The sequence below is a fragment of the Corapipo altera genome, unplaced genomic scaffold (genome assembly GCF_003945725.1).
Source record: "Corapipo altera isolate COAL_440 unplaced genomic scaffold, ASM394572v1 1, whole genome shotgun sequence".
NCBI lineage: Eukaryota > Metazoa > Chordata > Aves > Passeriformes > Pipridae > Corapipo > Corapipo altera.
Genome location: NW_020884873.1, coordinates 25,858,059 through 25,880,235, shown reverse-complemented (window position 1 = coordinate 25,880,235; position 22,177 = coordinate 25,858,059). Strand labels below are relative to the sequence as shown.

At 32.0% G+C, this 22,177-nt stretch overlaps 1 protein-coding gene across 10 annotated transcripts in view; it reads left to right on the top strand.

The window, feature by feature from the left end:
* The window catches only part of LRRIQ1 (leucine rich repeats and IQ motif containing 1), a 109,141-nt gene that overhangs the window by 79,684 nt on the left and 7,280 nt on the right, over positions 1–22,177 (top strand). For 8 of the 10 annotated variants that reach the window (XR_003530909.1, XM_027663385.1, XM_027663380.1 and 5 more), the window contains 3 exons: positions 4,962–5,094; positions 6,585–6,645; positions 11,249–11,369. Coding sequence is in view for 8 of the 10 variants with exons in the window: in XM_027663385.1 (XP_027519186.1) it covers positions 4,962–5,094; positions 6,585–6,645; positions 11,249–11,369 (315 nt within the window). In the remaining 2 variants the exon portion in view is untranslated. Of the gene's footprint in view, positions 1–4,961; positions 5,100–6,584; positions 6,646–11,248; positions 11,370–19,873; positions 19,924–22,177 lie in introns of those variants that run through there. The other 2 variants (XM_027663390.1, XR_003530910.1) reach the window with 2 other exon arrangements.

The window sequence follows — 22,177 nt, the reverse complement described above, 5'->3', positions numbered from 1 at the left end:
TTGCAAGGTTTCAGAGAAATTAGAATCTTAATATTTCCAGATGTTTGTGCAGTTTATTCTCCTGCTATTCTTCTGCTTTTCTAGGGTAAAAAACTTGCAATGGCTTTGTTATTCACTGGCATTAAAATAAATAGCCATAACTATATATCTAATTCCAGTGTTAAATGACTGCAATACCATTCTGAAGAAATACACCAATTTTTCTGTGTATTTCCTTGATATGAGTGTGTTTCAACAGTAGTCTACATAACTCTGAATGTAATGGTTTAAATGCTTTAATTAAATTAATCAGTTTAATCAAATGGCAGGATATTGTTTTGTTTTCTGGCTCATTTTTTTAGAGAAACAGGGAATCTCATACAATCTGTTAGAGAGTGTACACCTGTATTAAACCAGTGCATTACTGTTCCTTTACTTTTTTTTGCATCTCTATGACTTATTTTTGATTGACCTAAGCAATCTATTCTTACATTATTACTGTTATTAGCCCTCCACTGTGCAATCCCTACATCTTTTCCCAAACAGATCTTCAAGTTTTTATCCCAAAATTCACTTCCTGAATCAGATTCAAACAGTTACAAATTAGCAAAAAAATGAAATCAGCAATTGCCAATGTTGTAGCTTCCTGTACACACTAGATGAAATAGTGCTTTAGGTTTATACATCAACTCAGAGAGGTGTCATATGTCTTAATTATAGAAGATAAATGAGAAATTGTATTTAACATATATGGAAGAGTACAGGAAGTGGTGACAGCTGGATGAATTGTAAGGAACAGTGTTTATGCTGCCTTGATGTCAGTGCTAGGAAAATGAAGCTCATGAAGCTATTCAAGTGGAAGTGTACCATGTTCACAAGAAAAGACATAAACTTTTTAATATGGAGCAGTAGTTTGCAATGGATTTGTGTGATCAGAGGGTTGCAATAAAAGAGGTTAAGTAATCAGGAGATACTGGGAGAACTTCCTAGACCGTATTGTGACATGAATAGAGAGAAATAACTTTAAATGAGGTGTCTTAAAAGTACACTGTTGAAGGTAAGACTTGGATTTGCTTCAGTATAGGGAAAGGAACAAATTGAGCATAAACAGCATGCTACGGATAAATACCAATTGCTACCAATAAATAGTAGTAGTGCTGCATTCTGCAGAGGCAGAAACAAGTAGCAAAATAGAAAATAATTTGGGGGAAGGTCCAAGTATGAAATCCTATTTTCCTTGAATTTAGAAGCTGAAATTTGTACTGTTTCCGTGGTTTAGGAATCTCAACAAAAGGGTTCAGCTTTTGCATAATCTAATATGTTAGATTATAATAAAGACATCAAAGAGAGAACACAGAAAGCACAGGCTGAAATATGATAACCACTGAAGCAGAATGAACTAGTAGATTAAGAGATTGGACAAGAGAAGGAGGCTTGCAGTATAGTAGATCTTATTTGTAGTCTGAAAAAAATATTAAATACCTAGCAAAAAGGGGAAAAGGCCACAAGATTTAGGGAAAAAAACCTCCATTTTTTTTTCCTTTCATTATTTACTTTTATAATTTTTGAAAGACATTCTCATTTACATTCATCAGTGCTCTCATGTTCAAAACTCCTTATTATGTAAGTGATAAAGCATTTTTAAGCATCAAAAAATGTTGGTCATCACCTGATGTGATATTCTTGTGACGAAATCCTATTTCATCTTTTATTCAACTGTGAACTCACTCAGACACTACTATAAATATTTTTATTTCATTAATTCTGGTCCTAGAGATGGAAGTCAATTTAGTCAAAAGTCACTGAGATGAAAAAGTAGCTTCTGTTATTATCTAATCCTTATAGGATAGCTATGTCACAAACAAGTTTCTGTGGTTTTAAGGTAGAAATTTATGTGCCCCACTATCTGAAAATTCCAGACCTGAGTTGTAGGTAAACATTATCTGGAGCTATAATTTTTGGTAAAAAGAACTCTGAAGCATTTACTGCCACATGGTACTACAGGTTTGCATGTGGATTTGGTGACCTAGAAAAGAATTTGTTACTTTCCTGTAATACTAAGTTCCAAGGATATTTCATATGTCCATGCTTTTCTGAGTTCTCTCTATTTGGATGCCCAAATTTTGTAGGAAATTGCCAGTAGGTGGCCCTGAATGCTTCATTGTATCTGGCCTAAGTACACAATATGTGTGTGGATGATTAATTGGCAACACCTAAAAATTATTACTGTACTAATGCCAATTGTAAGACAATTCCAATCTTAAATTATTAATGTCTGTGTCATGTATAAAAAAAAAAAAGTCAAAAAGATTGAATGCTTAGAAGCGATAATCTAATGAGGGTATGATACTTGAAATACCTCTGAAATTAATTTGGGTTTCGGTGGAGTTGTGCCTTCTTTGATGTATTTCGTTTTTCTCTGGTAGTCTAAGAGTTGTCCACATTTAACAATTAAAGATTATGGGTCTGATCCATTTCAAAGATGCAGATGCTTACAGCTCTTTGGAACTTCTGTGAGTGTTAGTACTTCTACAAAATCAGGTCCAGGTTTTTAAAAGCCCATAGCCCTAATGTAAGAAAGCTATCAAGCCAGTGCATGTTAATGATACTGATACACCAGATTCTCAAACACATGTTGTTCATAAGTGGAATAGAAAAGTGATAATGCAGTGCTTTACTTCATAATATAGATATTTTTTCATAAGAATTAAAAAGAGAGGTGTTACTATTAAAAAGTAAGAATATTTTAAAAAGTAAGAATTTTTCCAAATAAGAAAATAGAATAGAGTGTTCTACAGCATTATAAACAAATTATTGAACAGTGTCTGCCCATTTGGAAAAAAAAGTCACTATTAACACTAATATGGAACAAGAATATTCTCTCTATATAGCATATATATGTGCATATGTGCTATATATATGCACCCTATTTTGTGCACTTTTATCTTGGTTGCTTTCTTGTTTGAATTGTGTTTCAATAATTAACAAGGAAAAATAAATACAAATAAATTAAAATAACATTTTATTAAATAAAACCAATTGTGTTTCAAACATAGTTCAATCAAAAATTGAAACTGCAACTAAGGAAAACTGTTTAAAATCATTTTTGAAAGTACCTTGTCAAGCTAAAATTATTCTTTTTTTTTTGTAAATTTTGTCACAGATTATTGTATGTTCATCTTCTTTCAACACACAGACTCAGATGTAAACTTCTAATACTGTTTTTAAATTTAAATCCCCTATGTTGATTTCCCTTTTAATGGATGAAAAGATAGCAAACACTTTAATAAATGCATAAATACCGATTCAGAAGTAATTATCTTAAGGAAGATGGTAACACTGGAACAACTTTTCTGTAAATACAAATAAGAAAAAAACTAAATATAATTTCTTGGGAGATTATTCCTCATTGGAGAACATATGTAGAAGGCTCAGTTTCCAGGACTGCTCTTATGAAGTCACACTGAATGTGTCTTACTCTTGTTATAAATAGTACCTTTCTTAAATGGAGAGCTGCAAAGGTACCAGTGTAGTTATTGACTTGGAACCTATAAATTTTCAAAATGTAAAGGTTAGAAAACTGTACTCCTGAACCAGGAGCAATATCACAAACGCAGAAAAGAAGAAATAGTTCGCACTTTAATAATGGAAGGTGATGAACTGTGTAATTAGAATTCTTTAATATTTGGCACTGATTATGCAATTCACTGCTTGACCTTTTTAATCAACCCTCACAACCTCATTTGGGTAGATACAGTGACTGTCCATCCAAGCTTTTCATTTTCTGTTTTCCTAGGGAGGTACAGGAGAATTCTATACATCAGCTAAGGATAAATTCTTCTGCCTAAGTTCTGGTCCATGAGTGACTAGCAAGACATATATGACTTTATATTCTGGACCAGGACCTTGCCTAATTTTATTGGTGTAACTATGGCCTTGACAATTGAATACATTCAGCCTAAGGAATGGATTTGGTTTGAATAGGGATTCCCTATACTAAGACAAATGGAGAGCATAACCAAAAGACATTGTATTTCAGACTGTGAAATAAGTAGCTATGATACTTTAATAGTATCCCTTAGAGCTAAAAGTTGAAAGCGATGAGCTCAAAGCCAGGTAAAATACAAGTGAGGAATTATATTGTGAAGCTTATGCAGAGTAAATTATAATTTTTACAGATAAGTTTAAAAAATACTTCAGGTACCAAATGTCTTAAAAGGTGAGTTAATGGATAGCCTGTAACTCCAGTTTATGTTGTCTAAACATGGCAGTTCTGACATTTTCCTCCCCCACGCCTTTACAGTTACTGATAGTTAAAGTATTCATAGTGGTCAAATGGAATGATGTTAAGTGAGGTCACCTATGCTTTTTTGCAGGTTCAAGTGCTCCTGCAGTTTACTAAACAACTTCTAGTATCTGCTGAATTCACCTATCACTGAGGAAAGAAAAATATTTGAAAGAAAAATGAAGGAATAATTAGCAACAGGGATGGATGATAATTCAGTGTTGTCTGAAATAACGTTAAAGAGAAAAACAAAAAGCTTTTATAAAAAAAAAAAGGAAAAAAGTTTTCTAATGACTCATAAAAGTCCTGATTTGAAGGTGCAAAAAAAAAAATAACCTATAAAGTTGATGTATAAGGGTAGAAACTAAAAAGTTGAATATCCCCATGCAACAATGATGCTTCCTCTGCAGGCTCTTACAGTTCTGGCATCCTCTTCCTTATGTTTCAAAACATATCTGTTATTCAGCAGAATGGTCCCAAAAACTGAAGGGTCTCCAGAATTGTACAGATTTTTTTTCCATAATATCACTATTTTATTCTTTATCTGAAGGAATAGTTGGACTGTTTGCGTGAAAATAAAGTAATTACATTTTTTATTTTGCAAAAGGCAGTAGGCTCCAAGTTTATATAGAGAATCTTAAAGAAAATATATTTTAAAATAATGATGACAGACAGGAGTATCTCTTTTCCTCCCCAGGTAAAAAAGAAGAATGTTCTCAGCTGGATACTGCTTTAGATGAGAAATTGCAAAGGAAAAAAGATTTCACATACCAGTGGCTTCATGCACAGCTTTTGGATTATGAAGCAACGAGTTCCAGAAATACGAAGTGGTGAGGTCATTGCCTTTAAATTAGATTTTATTTTTATTTTAAATTATTCTTGTAAAGTGAAACCTAGGTTAATAGTTCTAAAACAAACATGATTTTGCAGCTAGCAGACAGTACACCATATTTCTGGATCCCAAACATGTCACCCTTTAGAATTGGTTTAGTAATCGTTGTATAGATACTTCTTCCACAGTGAAAATTAAATGATAAACAATGCAGAATCTCATGGTAAATAACTACATAGTTTTATGTTAGCAATGCAGCGGTTTTTAGACCATAAAGAGTGTAGGAAAAAAGTTCTTATTCATCATGTATTTTATAACATTATTGATATATATTATGGGTTTATGTAATTAGATCAATTGTAACATTAGCTATATTGTTAGATTTGATTAAAGAAGTTAAAAAATGCCTTTTTTTAACTAAATAGTGTGTATTTATATTTTGTCTTCAAAACATAAACCCAACTTTTACATCTTCATAGTATACTGTATTAAAATGTTGTAAAATGCTCCTTCTGTATTCAGTTTTGGTTATTGAACAGATAAAATATCAACACAATTAAGGGAAAGGTTAATATGCCCTAAACTAACATGAAGACACAGTAAGTATATTTTGGTCATAAATTCAATATGGCATCATTGATACCTTAATGAAGTCATTAGTAGACACAATGCAAAGCACCTCTAATAAAACCAAAGTGTCAGTAGGCAGGTATGGCTGCATAGTGTTCTGTCTTGTGTGGAAAAATATCCCACATACCCACTTTGTATCAATGACTGTAGAAAGTATATGAAGAATGTGTTCCTTAGGAAATATTTATCTGGCTTTGCAAAAATATTTATCTGTCAGTCATGTTCCATAATAGTGAAATAGTCCCAAGTGTTTGTTTAAGATAACTTCCACGACTTTTAATTTGAATGAAAATATTGGAACAGAAATATTTGAAAGTGAGAAGGCACAGAAATTTATAAAAGAATTTTCTTAAATATTATTATGCTACCTCTCCGGATGTGTGCAATGCACTAGTATTTGCAATAGTGCGAAGATCATAAAATTATTTTTTAATATGGCAAAAGTCTTGATCTCCATGGGAACGTCACTGATAGACAGTTTATAACAGCTGATACATTTAGGCGACTGAGAACAATTTTATTCCTACATAGAGTAATATTACAACTGGTTTGGCTGCAATTTATGTCAACACATGCAAAAATTCATGCATGGTTGCATTTATTGACATATATATTTTAACTTAGTATTCTGTCTTTTGAATAGACAATTACAAATTATTTATTTATTTTAATCTTAGGTACAAAAAAATTCAATATTAATCTACTTTATCAGTTATATTACTTTCTATTATGAATTTTAATAATGAGATTATTTTTAAAAATAAGCAGGATTGTTGCTAGGAAAAGATTCTGCACAGGTATTTCAGAGAACCCAGTACAGTGGGACATACTGAAATTTCTATCCTATGTTTTTCCCAGCTGTCGTTTTTTGCCTGAATTAGATCCTGCAATATGTGACAGTAGACGAGTACAGCTTGTGGTAAGAACTTGTTTCTTTGTGAGATTTTTCAGAATTCAGGTATTTCCAATCCACACTTTGTGTAAAAAGAGGAGAATTTTTTGATTAATATAATATTTACTCATTAACAGAGATCAGAAGAAATATTTTAGCCTTTAGCCTACAAACACAAGAACCCGTGTTTGTACATAGAGTTCTAATTTCATGTCTCACACTGAGTTTGTTTTTAAGACATCAAATGCCACTGTGTGTTTTTTAAAGCTTCTAAATCAGCATTTGAAAAAAATTAAATATGGTTCAATACCAACTACATTATTTACTAAAAATCTATATTCTTGTCTATTGAACAACTTTAAATATTCTCACATTCTATATATCACATAACTAAATCATTCTAATATGCCTTCAGTGTCATTTATTGAAATACAGTAAGTTGGAATTGTATATTAATATGGTAACATTATTAAAAATATTGCATAAAATTAGACTATACTCAATCTATTTTATATATATATATATATATATATATACTTTACATTTTATTGCCAAATTAGCGATATTCTTATTGATATTAGTATGTGGGGTTTAAAAGGTAGGGCAAAACAAGAAACTATACAGAATTAGTGATTTATACTCATATACATGATGTAAAATATTGCATTAGAAAATATTTCCCAGTTAGATGATGTGTCATATGCCTCATTTTGTTCTCTGAGCAATCTTGCCCTTTTCTAACCTCTGTCTCCTTTACCTTCACCACCTATGCAATTTGCATGTTTTGGAAACAATTCCATAAACTCTTCTAAAATTCACTTTTGAAAAAAAATGTTTTTGAGATTTAGATATTGCTATTACTGTTTTCTTTAAGACAGATTTTGTCAAATATTTTTCTCTTGCATGGGACGTGTCCAGTTCTTAGGTTCTTTTAAAGTTCTTTTAAAGTTTAGGGGCTGAAATTATGAACCAAGTGATTGTGGTGGGGTTTGATTGCAGCAGCACCAATAGTTATTTGTTAGGCTGAGTCCAAAACAGTAATTGATCTAATTTGAGCAAATCATAATCTAATAATGTTATCTAAATTACATATCGTGTAATTATTGGTAAGCATATGTGCACATAGGTAGATTGTATGTTATTTACAATAAGCGGTTCTATCCACAAAATACTGTTGCAATCCCACAATAGTATTATGTGGTGTGCCCACATAACTGGCAAAGTTATGGAATTGTCACAGCCTGTGCCACATAATTACATAGCTACTCCACATGAATGAAATGCAGAGAAAATTGAAATAGAGGGTTCAAAAAATAAAAAATGGAATAAAATGTATATCTAATGCAGAAAACAGTACTATATAGGCAATGAAATAATGATGTGGTTTGTACACACAGATGGCTGGAGAATTTTGGGTTTAAAATTTACAAGGGTTCTTTTTTAAAGGTTGAAATGTGAACAACTACTGCTTTTACACAGTAGGTGAGTTAAAAGCTATGAAATCGTGATAAAAAGGAAGTTAACACTTAGCTTCAATCATTATCAAACATTTCTGGTACACAGTAAAACAAAAGAAAAAAAGAGAAAAAGAGAGAGAGAGAAATAGAAGAGGAAAGCATTCCTGGGCAGTTCCAGTAGTTTATTCATATGTCATATGCTCTATCATGAAGTTTCCTGATGTGTAATAGGATCTTTGGGTTTTATGTGTTCCATAAGCCTGCATTCTGAAAGTACTAAATTCATATAGTTTTCTAACTGCTATTTGTGCACATTCCAATAATTTAAAACTTTATTTTTCAGGGATACAAAATGGTATTTCAATGGTTGCATATTAACAGCAAAGTCTTAGCACTTCTTACTGGGGATTATTCCTATGTAGTAACCTGCAGTAAATCTAAGACCGTATTATCTGAATCTTGGTCATTTTGATGATTTTTCTTACTAATACTACCATAGAAGTACTTAGGAAGGCATGCTGACTTACAGTTTAAACTTACTACTTTAAATTAGTATGATTTTGTTGAATAACAAGTAGGATGAACTTCCTGATTCTTTTTTTATGAAGTTTAACTTACCTACAGGGTTAACCATTTCACTGTTGATCAGTATCTCCAAATCATATATTCAAGATATAAATCATTAAATTCAAGATATAACTTGAATTTAAAAGCACTTTTTATCTCTGAAGGTTACAGAATATCTTGATAATTTTACATAGGAATACACAAATATACAGATGCAAAGATGTGTTCAAGGCAAAGATTCCCCTTGTTTGAACTTAATTTCCAATTAATTGGAAAAAAGGATTTGTAGTAATAAAACCAAGGGCATAAAGTCTGAAGAGTTAACTATGGAGATCGCTACAGATGGAAATCCAATACTACACTTCGCAAAAAACTGTATCTATATCTTAAATTTCTTCCAAATTTTGGCTCTAAACTATAAATATAAAAGGGAAGGTTTTAATTAGCTTCAGAGGACTTTCGATCAGCTTCTTTACAAACCTGAAATTAAACTTTCTCCAGTGATTAATACAACCTTAAATATTACTCTGACTGTTAATTGGGTGAAAACACTTATCTTTATTTGAAATAAAATAACAAATATTTTACATCAGAGAGACAGCCAGCCCTATTAAAAGCTAGCATATAATCCTGAATATTGTTGTCTACAAGATGATGAAGCCTCGGTTTTTATGATGGTAGAGATTGGATACTGTGGAAAGGCTATCTGTTTAGAATACTGTGGTCTCCTGGGTCTTTGGGAATTGGGATATTAGAAAACTTTTGTGGTGTGTTGAAAGGTTAGATGGAAATAAGAATGATCAGTTCCATTGGTTTGAATCTCTCTGAACATCACAATGATTACATTACTTCTACTAATGAAAGACTAAAAGCTTTCTATTTAAAGATTTTGAATATAGGAAGTTGTCACAACCTTAAAGCAACTGTAAATATTAAGTCCAAAAAATATAAAGAATTGGTAGGATGGAACATTACTCTTTTCAAAGTTTCTTGATGCTGCTATGGAAGAGAAAATAAAATATTGATGTTTACAGCAATAATAAAGCCTGCTACCTGTGCAAAGCAAAACTTTAAAATCCTGGTCATTAAACAAAAGGTAAGCATTAGAAAACAAGGGATAAACTTTCTGTGTGGACACAAAGGGTATGCAGTCACTAAGGAAGAGTGTAAAATCTCTGTATCTTTGGAGGTTTTGGTTTGAAAATGTACGAGCTTTTTAATGAATTTTACATTAAACAGTGACTGAGTAAAGACAAGGAAATGAAACAGGTCTCCATTTCATCTGAGTTCTCTGAGTTAGACTGGACTACAAAGCCTGTCTGCATTGGTGTAGTGCTGCTCTTGGTACAGTGAGCTAGTTTGAACAGGAAGTCTGGAGATTGTCTCCTCCAGAATAGCCTACAACTTCACAGTAACAGCATTTTCCTGAGAAAAAGGGAGCTGCAGGCTTTAACTCTCTGGGAGTTGAGACTCAGTCTCTCGATACCTGATTGAGTAGTCATGCTACTACAATGTTACAAAAAAGTTGGGTGACATTACTACTAGCATAGTCTTTCCTTTTCTGTAGTTTGTTTGTTTTTATATGTAAAAAGAAAGGTTCTCTACTCAGTTAGACACCTAGCTTTTGAAAGACACCTAGATTTTCAGCCCAGATAGGAAGGACTTAATCTGCTTTTCTGGACTCCACTTCTGAAGGTCCAGAGACTAGAAAATTCTATCTTTATGTTTGTTACTTCCAGCTGACTGACTCTACACTGGAGATTTTGTAGGTTGTTCATCTGCAGTGTCTTATTTTTCTCAACATTGTTATTGGCCCTCAGTATCTAGTGAACAGTAGAGTTAGATGGCTGCATAGTTTTCATTTCCTTCATGAGTAAGTGAAGTTGTTTCTGCAAAACTAACAATCTACAATTTACAGTGTGTGATATCTTCCAGGTCAGAGTTTTTAAACTTTGCCCTACATGTTCCCAAAATACCATTGCTAAAATGAAATATGATTTTCATTTCTATTTTACCATATTTGCATGCAGGTAACCTGTCTCATGCCAAAACCCATGACCACTGGATGTTAGAAGTTTATAATTAATACAATACTCTTAGCTAAAGTATAATTAAAATGCTGTCTGATAGTTATGGCTAATTAGCAAAAACCTAAAAGATTAAATTACTCACTGGGCCCTTGTCTGATTGAAGTGATATGTGTCCTGGATAAAACATAAATATTGCAGGAAATAATCCAATATGACATCTCTGACATTCAACTATAACTTAAATTATAGACTGGTCAGTAAATGATCTTAAGCTGTTTAAGGTTTCATCAGCCGTCTGCAAGATTGATTTTCTTCAAAATTACTGTACTAAAATGTTTTCTTTTGTTGTTGCGTTGACTCAGATCACAAACCACAATTTTAAGATCGGCTCTTATTTACAAAAGTGCTTTGACATAGTGCATTTGTTCAGCCTAGGCAACAAAAAAGGATTGTGGTATCATTTTGAAGAAGGTTGTTTGACAGACCCTGTTTGTTTATTTGGAGTAATGTGAGCTACATTCAAAAAATGTTATATTTTGTTTCATGATTGTGTACATTCTCTCCCACTGCTTCCAGGCAAGCCCTGTAAGCAGAGAAGACATGGATTTAGAACTTGTTTCTATGGCCAGTGGAAGTGCTTTGACTGAGAACAGAGAAAAAAACACGCTGCCACACAGACACTCAACAAGATCTTCGAGTAAGTTGTGGGTTCTTTCAATATCAGTATTAAAGATCACTTTAAAATGCTAGGTAGAACTGAGTGTGCTTGAAATCCTTAATAACACATGCTACTTATCTTTCTGTTTCTTTTTTACCTAAAGCCTTTTCATTCATTTTCTACAGTTCTATTTAAAAACTGCATCTTTAATATCAATAGACTTTCCTCTTGTGATTTTAATGGGAAGTTGCCAGTAACATATTCTAGGTTGTCTGACGTTTGAGCTCTTAAAAGATTTTCTTTTCCCTAAATTATAATACAGATTTGGTTCTTTTATCTTTGCTTGAATTTTTTTTTTCCAAAAGAGCTTTTAAAAATGCATGTTTTGTTATCTGAATACTAGAACACATATCCTAAATCAAGGCACAGATTTCTGTCATGTTGATCACCAGTTATACTGTAGTACATGATCCCACTGAGCTTACTATAGCTCAGTAACAGAGGATCCCTTTAAAGCCTTATATTTTTACCACTCTAATATCATAAAACTTAACAAAATAATATATATATATAAAATACAAAAATAATACTTGAAAGTCATAAAATGATGGAATTTTAAGTTTTATGTCTTACTTTGCATAACATAACTGAAGAAATGTTAATATATTTCTGATAAGGTCATACTATATTTTGTTATTTGTGTACAATGTCTTTTTCAAATAACTAAAACTCCAACCCCCAAAAATATACATTATGAAAAATATAAGCTGTGTTAAACAATTTTGGAAAAGTTATCAAAATTCCTAGAACTTTTTAAGGAGTGAATTTTCTTGAAATGTTTTGTATCAAAGTAGAAAATGGATTATTTCATAAATTATATGTAATTACTGAATTGGCTTTTTGATTATGTTTTCATATATACTGACTTTTCACTTTCAGTGAAAAGCAAATTAAAATTCAAGAAAAACATGTAAAAATACTTGATGTCTCTATTTTTCTGACATACTTTTTGAAGGTTTTGGAATAAAGATTTATTTACATTATATTAGTTCACCACAGTAACAGTGAGTACAATTTGTTTGTGCTTATTCACTCGATTTACATTCCTAAAATTAGATTAGATGAAATTTATCATCACAGTCTAAGCTAATTTTATCCGTAGAGAAAGAATATGATTCTTTCTGTATGCCTGCCATCTTAGAAAAGAACAAATTTTGTCCTGAGTTTTCTTGCTCCTCTCCATTGGTTAGTGATGAAGCCACACCATTTAAATTAGATGAGATTCCTAACTGCTAAGATCCTGAATTTAGATGAGATAACTCTAAGCTACTGATATCAATGGTGATATTATCATTATATTCATATATCCAGAATAGAATGCATGCATATCTTGAATAATTGAGTTAAATAGTGTACACTGCATTCATATTAATGTATAACTGGTGTCTTAGATTGTAACCTACACTGTAACTCCATCCAGAAAAATAAATAAAAGTAAGCTCTTTTGACAAATATAGGCATGTAGAACTTGCCTATGTTAGGAGCTTGGGAAAGATTTTTTCTTCAGGAAAGAAAAAAGTGTCATTGTAGTGTACCTTCAATAAGGAGAGACTAGGAAAGGAGCAGGGACAATAGTCAGCTGGCAGAGCCATAAGTGCGTGAGAGAGAGAGGGGGCAGAGGCGGGAGGCAGGGGGAGAAGGAGAGTTTACAGTAATATAAATATACTTCCAAAAAATACACATCTACAGCATAACTACATATTCATTCTCCTTTCAGTAGTCCAGGAACTATGTTAAAAAAGGTCCTGGTCTTACACCTTTTTACATAAGTTTCTTCATGTGTGTTTATATAAATTTTGTCATCATGGATTTGAGAAATTAAACAGTGATGATACATTCAATGGTAATGCATATTCTATATAAAACCAAACATAACTACTACCTTTGTGTGTTTCATATGCTGTATATAAACATGTTTGTTACATTAGTTCTGTTTACCAAAGACCGTTGCTTTTCAATGATCAAAAATAAATTATTAGCCCTGTGGGATCCTTAATGTAAATATATCATAAATTTACCTTTACTTAGAATGTATTTGTTATAAAATGCTTTCCTGTTGTGTAGTCTCTCTTGATTTTGCTTTCTGAAATATTAAATGAAGATGCCTAGAAACAATTTCAGTGATTTAGTAGGTGTATCCCTTTTAACTTGCTCTTGTATTACAGATTATTATAAAGATTCTGTGACTTCAGAGGTGCTGTCGCTTGAATAAATTGTTAAATCATGTTCCTTATATATAACTTGTAATTTAGAAATTGTATCAATAAATTGTTGAGATCTTACAGGCTGGAAAGTGAGGTCTAAAAATGCAAGATAAATGATTCTGAAGTATATTTACTTAAAAATAAAAAAACCCAAATCTATGTGATACTGAAATAAAATGCCTTTAAATATATACTACAGGGAAATGTAGTGTGAATGGTCATATCTTTGTAAAGACAAAACATGCAACACTTCAAAGTTATTATCCTTTAATTCACAGGGGTTTTTAGAAAGGCTTAGTCAGGATTTTCAGAAATATTTTTGGGAATTTCCCAACTATTATGTACTTTATATATTTTCCAAAGGTGGGTTCTTTGAATTCGGGGTTAAAAAATTTTAAGTCTTTTATAACACAAATTTACTATTTTTTCTCAAAAAGTTGGATGAGATAGATTAATCCTAAACTGACTTAATTCTGTTCCTGGACAAAGCAAAATTAATTAAGTAATAAAATAAATGCTTTTAACATTGTATATCTTAGTTTAAGGAAACCATTTTTTTACTTTTAAGTATTTGATTTGGTTCCCTGTTACACATTCAAAGGGAAAACTGACTGTTAATTAAATTGACCCAGTATTAAAAAGTAAAGCTCAAAAAAAAAATTAAATATAACCTAAAGAAAGAGTAACTATTGTTCAGTTGGGCTATTTAGTTATCTATCTAATTTAGGACCTTGCTTCTGTTGATGTCCAGTTGTTATGATATAAGAACTTTATATAGATATATACTACTTTATATTCTTTCTGGAAACCATAGTTATTGCTTTATGATCCCACGTAACTATTTTTTCTATTGCTTGAGCTGATTTTTTGGGGTGGGTGTAGCTGGAGGGTTTTTTTTGTCCATTCTTACCTGACCACTGCTAAAATCTTAATCTCTGTGATACCTAGTCCCAATAAATTGCAAAAGTAGTTGTGTTAGCACGACCTTTTGCTGATTATATTTTCTACCTTTTATTTTCTCATAGATTTACCTTGCTTTTGTAAAAAAATAACAGGGAAAAAAATTCTTTTTCCCTGCTGAATAATATTTCTGTGATACACATACATAAGACATGATGGTTAGTGGCTTACAGTCAGTTATGTAAGATTCAAGTGTAGGACCTACGATCACTGGTATTTTTATTAACTCCATAAACATTGGTGTGAATTGCTCGTTGTAATTTTTGTTTTAGTTCTTTCCTGAACACTGGTAGTGTGGTCATCACTAAGTTGCAAGATGGACATAGAAATATTTAAAGAATTAGAAGTTAAGGATTATTTAATATCTGACTGGACAGGACGAATTTTTTATATACTAATGTCCAATTTGTGAATAGGCTATGACAGTCATCAACTACTGTCCATCATCCTAATCTGTTTCTCACCAACTGATGTTGGACCTTTAGATGAGTCTCCTATATATTTACATTGTCAAACTGTCATCACAATGTTGTGGTTTTCTTTTCTGTGCAAATTTAAAGTTTTTTTCATTGCACTTGCCTTGGGAATGACAATCTTTTGACAGGGATTTCAAGAAGCACCAGAATGTGAAAGTGGAATGCAATGGGAGCTGTGCCTTTAACCATTATTTAAATACTGTCCAGAATTCTTAATTCTTTTCTTCCCTGAATTATAGCTTTTCAGAGAGCCTCTGATATCAGTAAAACACTGCTTTCCAGGAAAAAAAAATAAAATAAATTAGGACCTGAACCTTGTCATTCCTTCATCACTCTTAGTTCAAAAAATGGACCCAGGTATATCTCCACTAAAAAAAAAAATAATTTCTATTTCTCATATAAATTCAAACTTTACTATTTTGTTAGTCAGTGAAATAAAGCTTAATTCTGCATTTCTTACAGTGGAAAGTCTTCCAACTCAGAGAAAGAAAGCCACGATAACTTTTACTGCAATTTCTTTTTACATCTTTTCAATTCTTTTTGCTCTTAACAGAACCCCACATGGATTTTATTTTTTTTGCCTCCCTTTCTTTGATAATGAGAGTCCTTAGAAAGTCTTCAACTTTGTTTTAAGCAGTGTATGGTAAAGCTTCACTTAAAAAAATTCTTACTTTCCTGTTCCTTTCTTCTTAGCATCACTATTGTCTATATATTCTGGTTCAAAGACTGCTGTCTTTCATTTTGGATTTGTAAACTCTCTGTGTGTAGTAAACATCTCATTTTTAAGCTCTACATGTCATTACTTATATTTTATCCAGGGGTCTTTTCTGCATATTTCTTTCCTTCTTGCTTTTTCTTTTTTCTTTTTTTTTAATGGAGGTGCATACATATTTTTCTACGTATTAGTTAACTATCAAACAACATATACCTAACCTTTTTGAACAGACTACACGATGCTGCTTAATTCACTTTGAGGTTGCATATTAAAAAATTACCTAAATGAAGATTTTAAAAGCCATTTAGAACTTACTTTCATTGAATTTAACAGGTTAGGGAGAAAAATGATACATGATCTCATGTAATTTCATCATCTGTGTTTTCAATTATGAAAATAATTCAAGAACAGATACACAAAGGCATTTCCTAAGTTTTAAATGCTTAACTTTATAGTCTGATAGTCTTCTGCTAAGGCTTGGGGGTTCTTCAGTGTGGGTGTGGTTTTGTTTGGTTTTTTTTTAAAGAGAAACCAGGTTAAAAAAAAAAGATAAAAATCCATTCTGAGACATTAGCTTGTAGTTCACTTAGAACCATGTAACCATTAGACCAATGACAAGGATTTCTGTCATTTTAAATGAGTAAATAATAACAATTTTAGGTTTCCTTTGCTGTGGGATATTTGTCAAGTAGATTCAAAAATATTTCTCAAGTCAGTGCACTGAAAGGTCCAGTAATGGATGCTAGGCTACTTCTGATTGTTGCACTGGATGGTAAAGATGTATCTATAAGATCTTCTTGCCCAAGTCAGTCTTTCTTTCCTTTTTTTTTTCCTTCTACTTTTTCTCTTTTTAATTGCTGTCTTTTCCACACCTGTGTTCTGTAATCCTTTCTTTTATTATGAATGGTTCTTATTTCTGCTTCTCCAAATTCTTATTTCAGCATAAGCTTCCTTTCCCATCCACTCTTAGGTTTTTTTCACACATATGCCATGAAGTCTTGTGTTTATTTCCAAACATACTGGTCTGATTACCTTTTTCCTCTCATGCTCTTTTGTATCCGGATTATTCCTGACAGTATTCCTCAGATTCACCATCTCCTAGTTTAGACCTCCTCCAAATTTGGCCTGGTTTAATGTACTGTTTAGGCAGATTTTGAATCCAGACTCTTAATGTACTTACTCTTTGTGTTCTTCCTTATCATCACCTGTATTTTCACTACTTTTAGTTATGTAAGTTCTGAGAATTAGGGACCATCTAGTGCCCCATAATTCATCATCTTTATTCTTACTCTGTTCCCCTTTACCAATTCACAACTTTCTTCTTCCCTGTATTTTTCTCTCTGCTCTGTGTCAGTCTATTTGTCAAGTCATTCTAGTCTCTTGTGCCAGCTGTGCCAGGGTATTGTTTGCCAAGTTAGCTTTAGTTTCTTCTACCTTCATTCCAAGTCAGTCTCATCTCTCTTCTGAATTTTACTTCCAGCCCTCTGCCTCTTCTCTCAGTCTCCTTCCTATAGGAGCTTTGATTTTTATTTTCTCCATGGTTCCTGTAGCTATGCTCCATCTGCCACAGACAGCATGGAACAAGCAGACTTTTAAGTTCCCTGACTTAGCATGATCTTCAACCTTTTCATTAGGAAGTCTTGCTTAGCTCCGTATAGTGTCATGGTAAAGCATGTTTCCATACTGACTGATATTTTAGTGAATATAGCCCAAAAAATCAAGAACTCCTTCTCTGATCATGGAAAACCTTCAATTTGTATATAGTTGATCCAAATTTGGACATATCCTAAAAGGAAGGCTCTGTTATTTGGCAGATTTCAAGTCCTGCAGGAGCAACATAAATATTTTGTGTATTTTCTTAGAAGTGACCAACGGTTCAGAAACTTCAGCCAAAGGCATATACTCAGTATGTAAAATTTCATCCTAAATGGTCAAAATTGGGGAAATAGATAAGGAGCTGAAACACAAAATAAATTCTGAGCTTTAATAACCAGCGGTGCTGAAAGTCCTGTTTGTAGTTAAAAAAATGTTGTATTTTACAGGAATGTATTTGGAGCACTATGGTTATTATGTTTACTTTAAGTGTGTGGAAGGGAAATTAATAAATGTTTATAAATTAGTCTTGTAAATGCTTACCTCTCTGAACTCCTTCATGTGACTCAGTCACATTTTAGAGTTCAGATTATTCAAGTATGTAATTGTCAGCAGGATCTAGTTAGAACAGCATCAATGTTTGATAAACAAAGAAATTTAAGTTCATGGTTTCTACCAGATTTTAAAACTAGTCTCTAGTCCTACCAATGTGAAGTCAAGAAGATTTATAGACAAAATTCCTCATTTACTTACAAAAAAAAAATTAATTATGAGTATATTCTGTCTTCAAATCTCCATACAGCAAGAAGATGTATCTTTACATATCATGTGGGATTTCATATAAGTTCCTCCTGAGGCTTTTCAATGCTCTTTAAATATAATTTTGAATTAAAAAAATATAAAATTTCAACACAATAAATTTTTTATGTAAATAGTGCAACTAAAAAAAAAATTGATCCAACTTCAGTATAGGCATAAGTAACATTATTAAAAAGTAACTTTTCTGATATTGTAGCATTTACCTTTTTCACAGACCTGCTGAACCTACCTTCTTTTCAGAGCTTAAATTGATGTAAATGCTTTGCTGCTGAGGATTCGTTCTGGTCACTTTCATTAAAATGTTGAAGTTTTTTCTCCATGCCTTCTTATGCTGTATTTGCTTTTAAGTAATACAATATGGTAAAGACTTTGAAATAAATTATATCTCCAGACACACAATGTTAGGTGGATCGATAAATACCCTATGACGTCTACTATGCATCATAAAATTTCTATCATAACCTGTTTAACAAAGCTTTTCTTCTTGGACACCAAGAATTTGATTCAAAGCATTTTACATATTGCATTACTTATCTAAACAGAGGATATGTAAGCCTTAACATTTGTTAAAAGACCCAGGCTTTAACAAAAAAAAGACCAGAACAAATCAATAGCAGAAAACAGATTAAACAACCAGAAAGTGACTGCTTAGAAATAGAAGCATGTGAAGTTACCCCAAGACAAGCTTTCAGCACATACTCAAAGAAATGGTTATTTGATATATACAGGCACCTGAAAGTCTTTCAGACCATTCTGGAGCTTCATATGGTAAATTGCTACAAGTAAGAGAATGTACAGCCTGCTACAACCTGTCTTCCAAAGACTGCTTTGGGACAGGAGAAATCAAATTGCTTTTTTGGCTAAGATTTGTTCCCACATCAGTTGGTATTAGAATGACCGTGTATTGTGTTAAAGTATACTTAATACACTTGCCAAGTTCTATTTAATTCTAGTACAAGTAATGGTAATAATAATAATAGTTATTGTTGTTGGCAAAAATATCAGTACTGTATATAGTAAATCCAATGTAACTGTTCAAATTTATGTTTAGTAAAGATATTTAGCTTATATGCAATTAATATATTTAATTTATATTCAGTAAAGATAATATCATGAAGCAATGTGAATCTTTCTGTTGTTGCCTTTGGGTAGGGACCACTACAAATACATTTAAGGAACATAACATGAAAGAAAAGTATTATGATTATGGTTGCAGTTATTCATAAATCACAAATACACATGTGCATACCTATGTGTGTATATATGCATATTAATTAAATATATGCCTTACAGATATCCTTATATTTATAGCAAAATATGATGGTAAATGTCACCTTTTATTTTATCAGTCAAATAATATGATAGTAGTAATTTTTTTCACTAATATATGCTAATATGTTAACCATTCATTTGCAGGACACATTATAGTTAAGAGGAAAATGTAGGTATTGCAAATCCAAGCTCTCTGTAACAACTGTTCATACTATTATTAATGCTGTAAGAGAAATATATAAAGTTCCTCAAAAAGACCCAAAACAACAAATATAAGTGAAACAAATATAATAAGGATTCAGCTGCCTATTAATTTTGATATGTTGGGGGGATTTCAGTTTGGTTTTTGGTTTGGGTTTTTTTTAGAAAAACAAGACTGTATTTTTAAGGAACATTTCTAGGTTCAGTCTATTAATTCAAAGTGGCATTTTTGTCCCTTACCAGGCTCTCATCTTCTGTCATCTCCTCAATCATGACAAAATTCTAACCATTTGGTAATGAAACTGTCTTTATTGAATATTTCTGAAACAATTGTCTGTTTGAAAACTGTAGAATCAGAAAACCTGTTGTAAACACAGGTATTGACAACATCTCCAGAGGGTTTTTTTAATTGGCATGCAATTATTTTTTTCTTGCAAGATTCTACCTAGATGCTTACTTTACACTTAAGTACAAAAATGCTCATACCTAGATTTTACCTGGAATAGCAAAAGACATGAAGTAAAAGTAAGCATAATAATTTGTGGTCTCATGTATGATCAATCAGGTAAATCCTATATATTTGCAATGCATTCCATTCATTATTGGATTATCATTATTGGATTAGATTTTAGGAAAAAGGTTTTCACTGAAGGGTTGGTCAAGCATTAGAAAAGGCTGACCAGGGAAGTGGCAGAATCACTGTTTCTGGAAATGTTCAAAAAACATGTAGATGTGGTACTCAGAGATGTGGTTTAGTGGTGGACTTGGCAGTACTGGGCTTGATGATCTTAGAGGTCCTTTACAACCTTTATTATTCTATGATTCTATTCCTATGTTTTCATTTTTCTTTCTGTTTGGTCTTGCATTAACTAGGAGAAAGAACTGCATATTTGACTAATACCTTCATTGTAAATGAGGTTTCCTTCCTTCATGACACAATTTTTCAATCATAAATAATGCTTAAGACAGAAGCAGTCTGTGAGTATAGTGTCTAAGAAATAGTTATGATAGGAATAGGAGTAAGAAAACTGCACTGTGCTGGCATGAGTCGTATGTGTGCTTGAGAATTCTTCTTCAGGGAATAGACTGTTGGATTTCTATGCCAGCTCTGTCTTTCATCACTCCAGTTAGACCAATCACTGGAACAGCAGCACTGACAATAATACCCATCTCTTAGTACTGTTTAGTAGATATCAAAAGTGCTTTATTGGAAGTGCAAGCATAATTATGTCAGTTTCAAAGATGAAAAGATGAGACATACAAAGGGAACAATTTACAGTGATTTACAACAAAACTGTCTTGTAGATACTTCATTCCAAATTAGTTGATCACTCTCTACAATGGTTTGATTTTCTTTGGCTGAAAGTGCTGAGATCTGTCTGAAGGATGGAAAGAAAGAGTAGTCTGTGCTTTAAATCGGTTTGTCTAGGTCACAAGTGTTAGTAAAGTTTAAAACAGACCCTACAAAATCTAATGAGACTCGATAAAGAATGACTGTCATGACTGTCAGACTTTGGGAGAGCCTCTGATTTGTTAAACCCACGTTCAAAGGAATAGAGAGTCAACACCTTTAGAGTATCTGGGATTTTTGTGAAAATACCTTCAGGCTGATGAAGTTATCCTGCCCTATTACTGAGGGTCTGTAAATCTTGAGCAATGATTCTCACCAACATATAAAATGTTGTCTTGTCAGACAGCTTATATACTGATTATAATTGCATATATGCAAGATTAATAATTTATTACATTTCTTTCACAAAATATTTGACTACCCTCTAAACAATGTGTAAAGCAGTTACAATCAGAAATAAAAAAAGAACTTTGTGAACTTTTGACTCTGAGATTTAGGCAAGTAGAATTCATGCTATGATAGATGTGGTTGTTATTCTGCCAAAATAAAAGGATGTATTAGTAATTTATGAAGACTATTCACAAGTTTCTTGCAGCAAATTACAGCAGGTCTTTGAAACAATAATATACATTTCATACTAATGTAAGAACAATATATCCCTTCCAATTGCATGTACTTATGAGTTGAAAGCCAGAAAACTTGCATATAGATTTCTGAAATCCATCCTAAAAATGATATTTAGAAGTACATAGAGGTTCATAAATAAGTGAGGTTGTTAATACAGAAATAATCCAGATCAGGCAATTAGGATGAGTTTGATTGACTGTCTTACTGCATTGACTTTTTTACTTCTAGACTAGTTTTCGAATTCATTATTGATAGGCTTCTTTTAGCATTGTATTTATTCTGCTTTAAAAATAATGTAATAAAAAATATTTTTTGTCAAAATATAGAAAGAAAAAGCTGGTATGTCTAGTTTACCTTTATTATTGATACAATCTTGAAGATAAATGCATAGGAAAAGCAGTCACAAGCATAAGTTAGTCCCAAACTTCTTTTCCACTTTAAACATACAATAGCAATTTCCTTTCTTTTTATTATTATTTTAACAAAGAACATATTCCAATCTTAATTCTTTTTGTTGTTTAACAATGTTTTCAATTTCAGAAAATATTTCTTTAAATTAAAGAAAGCAT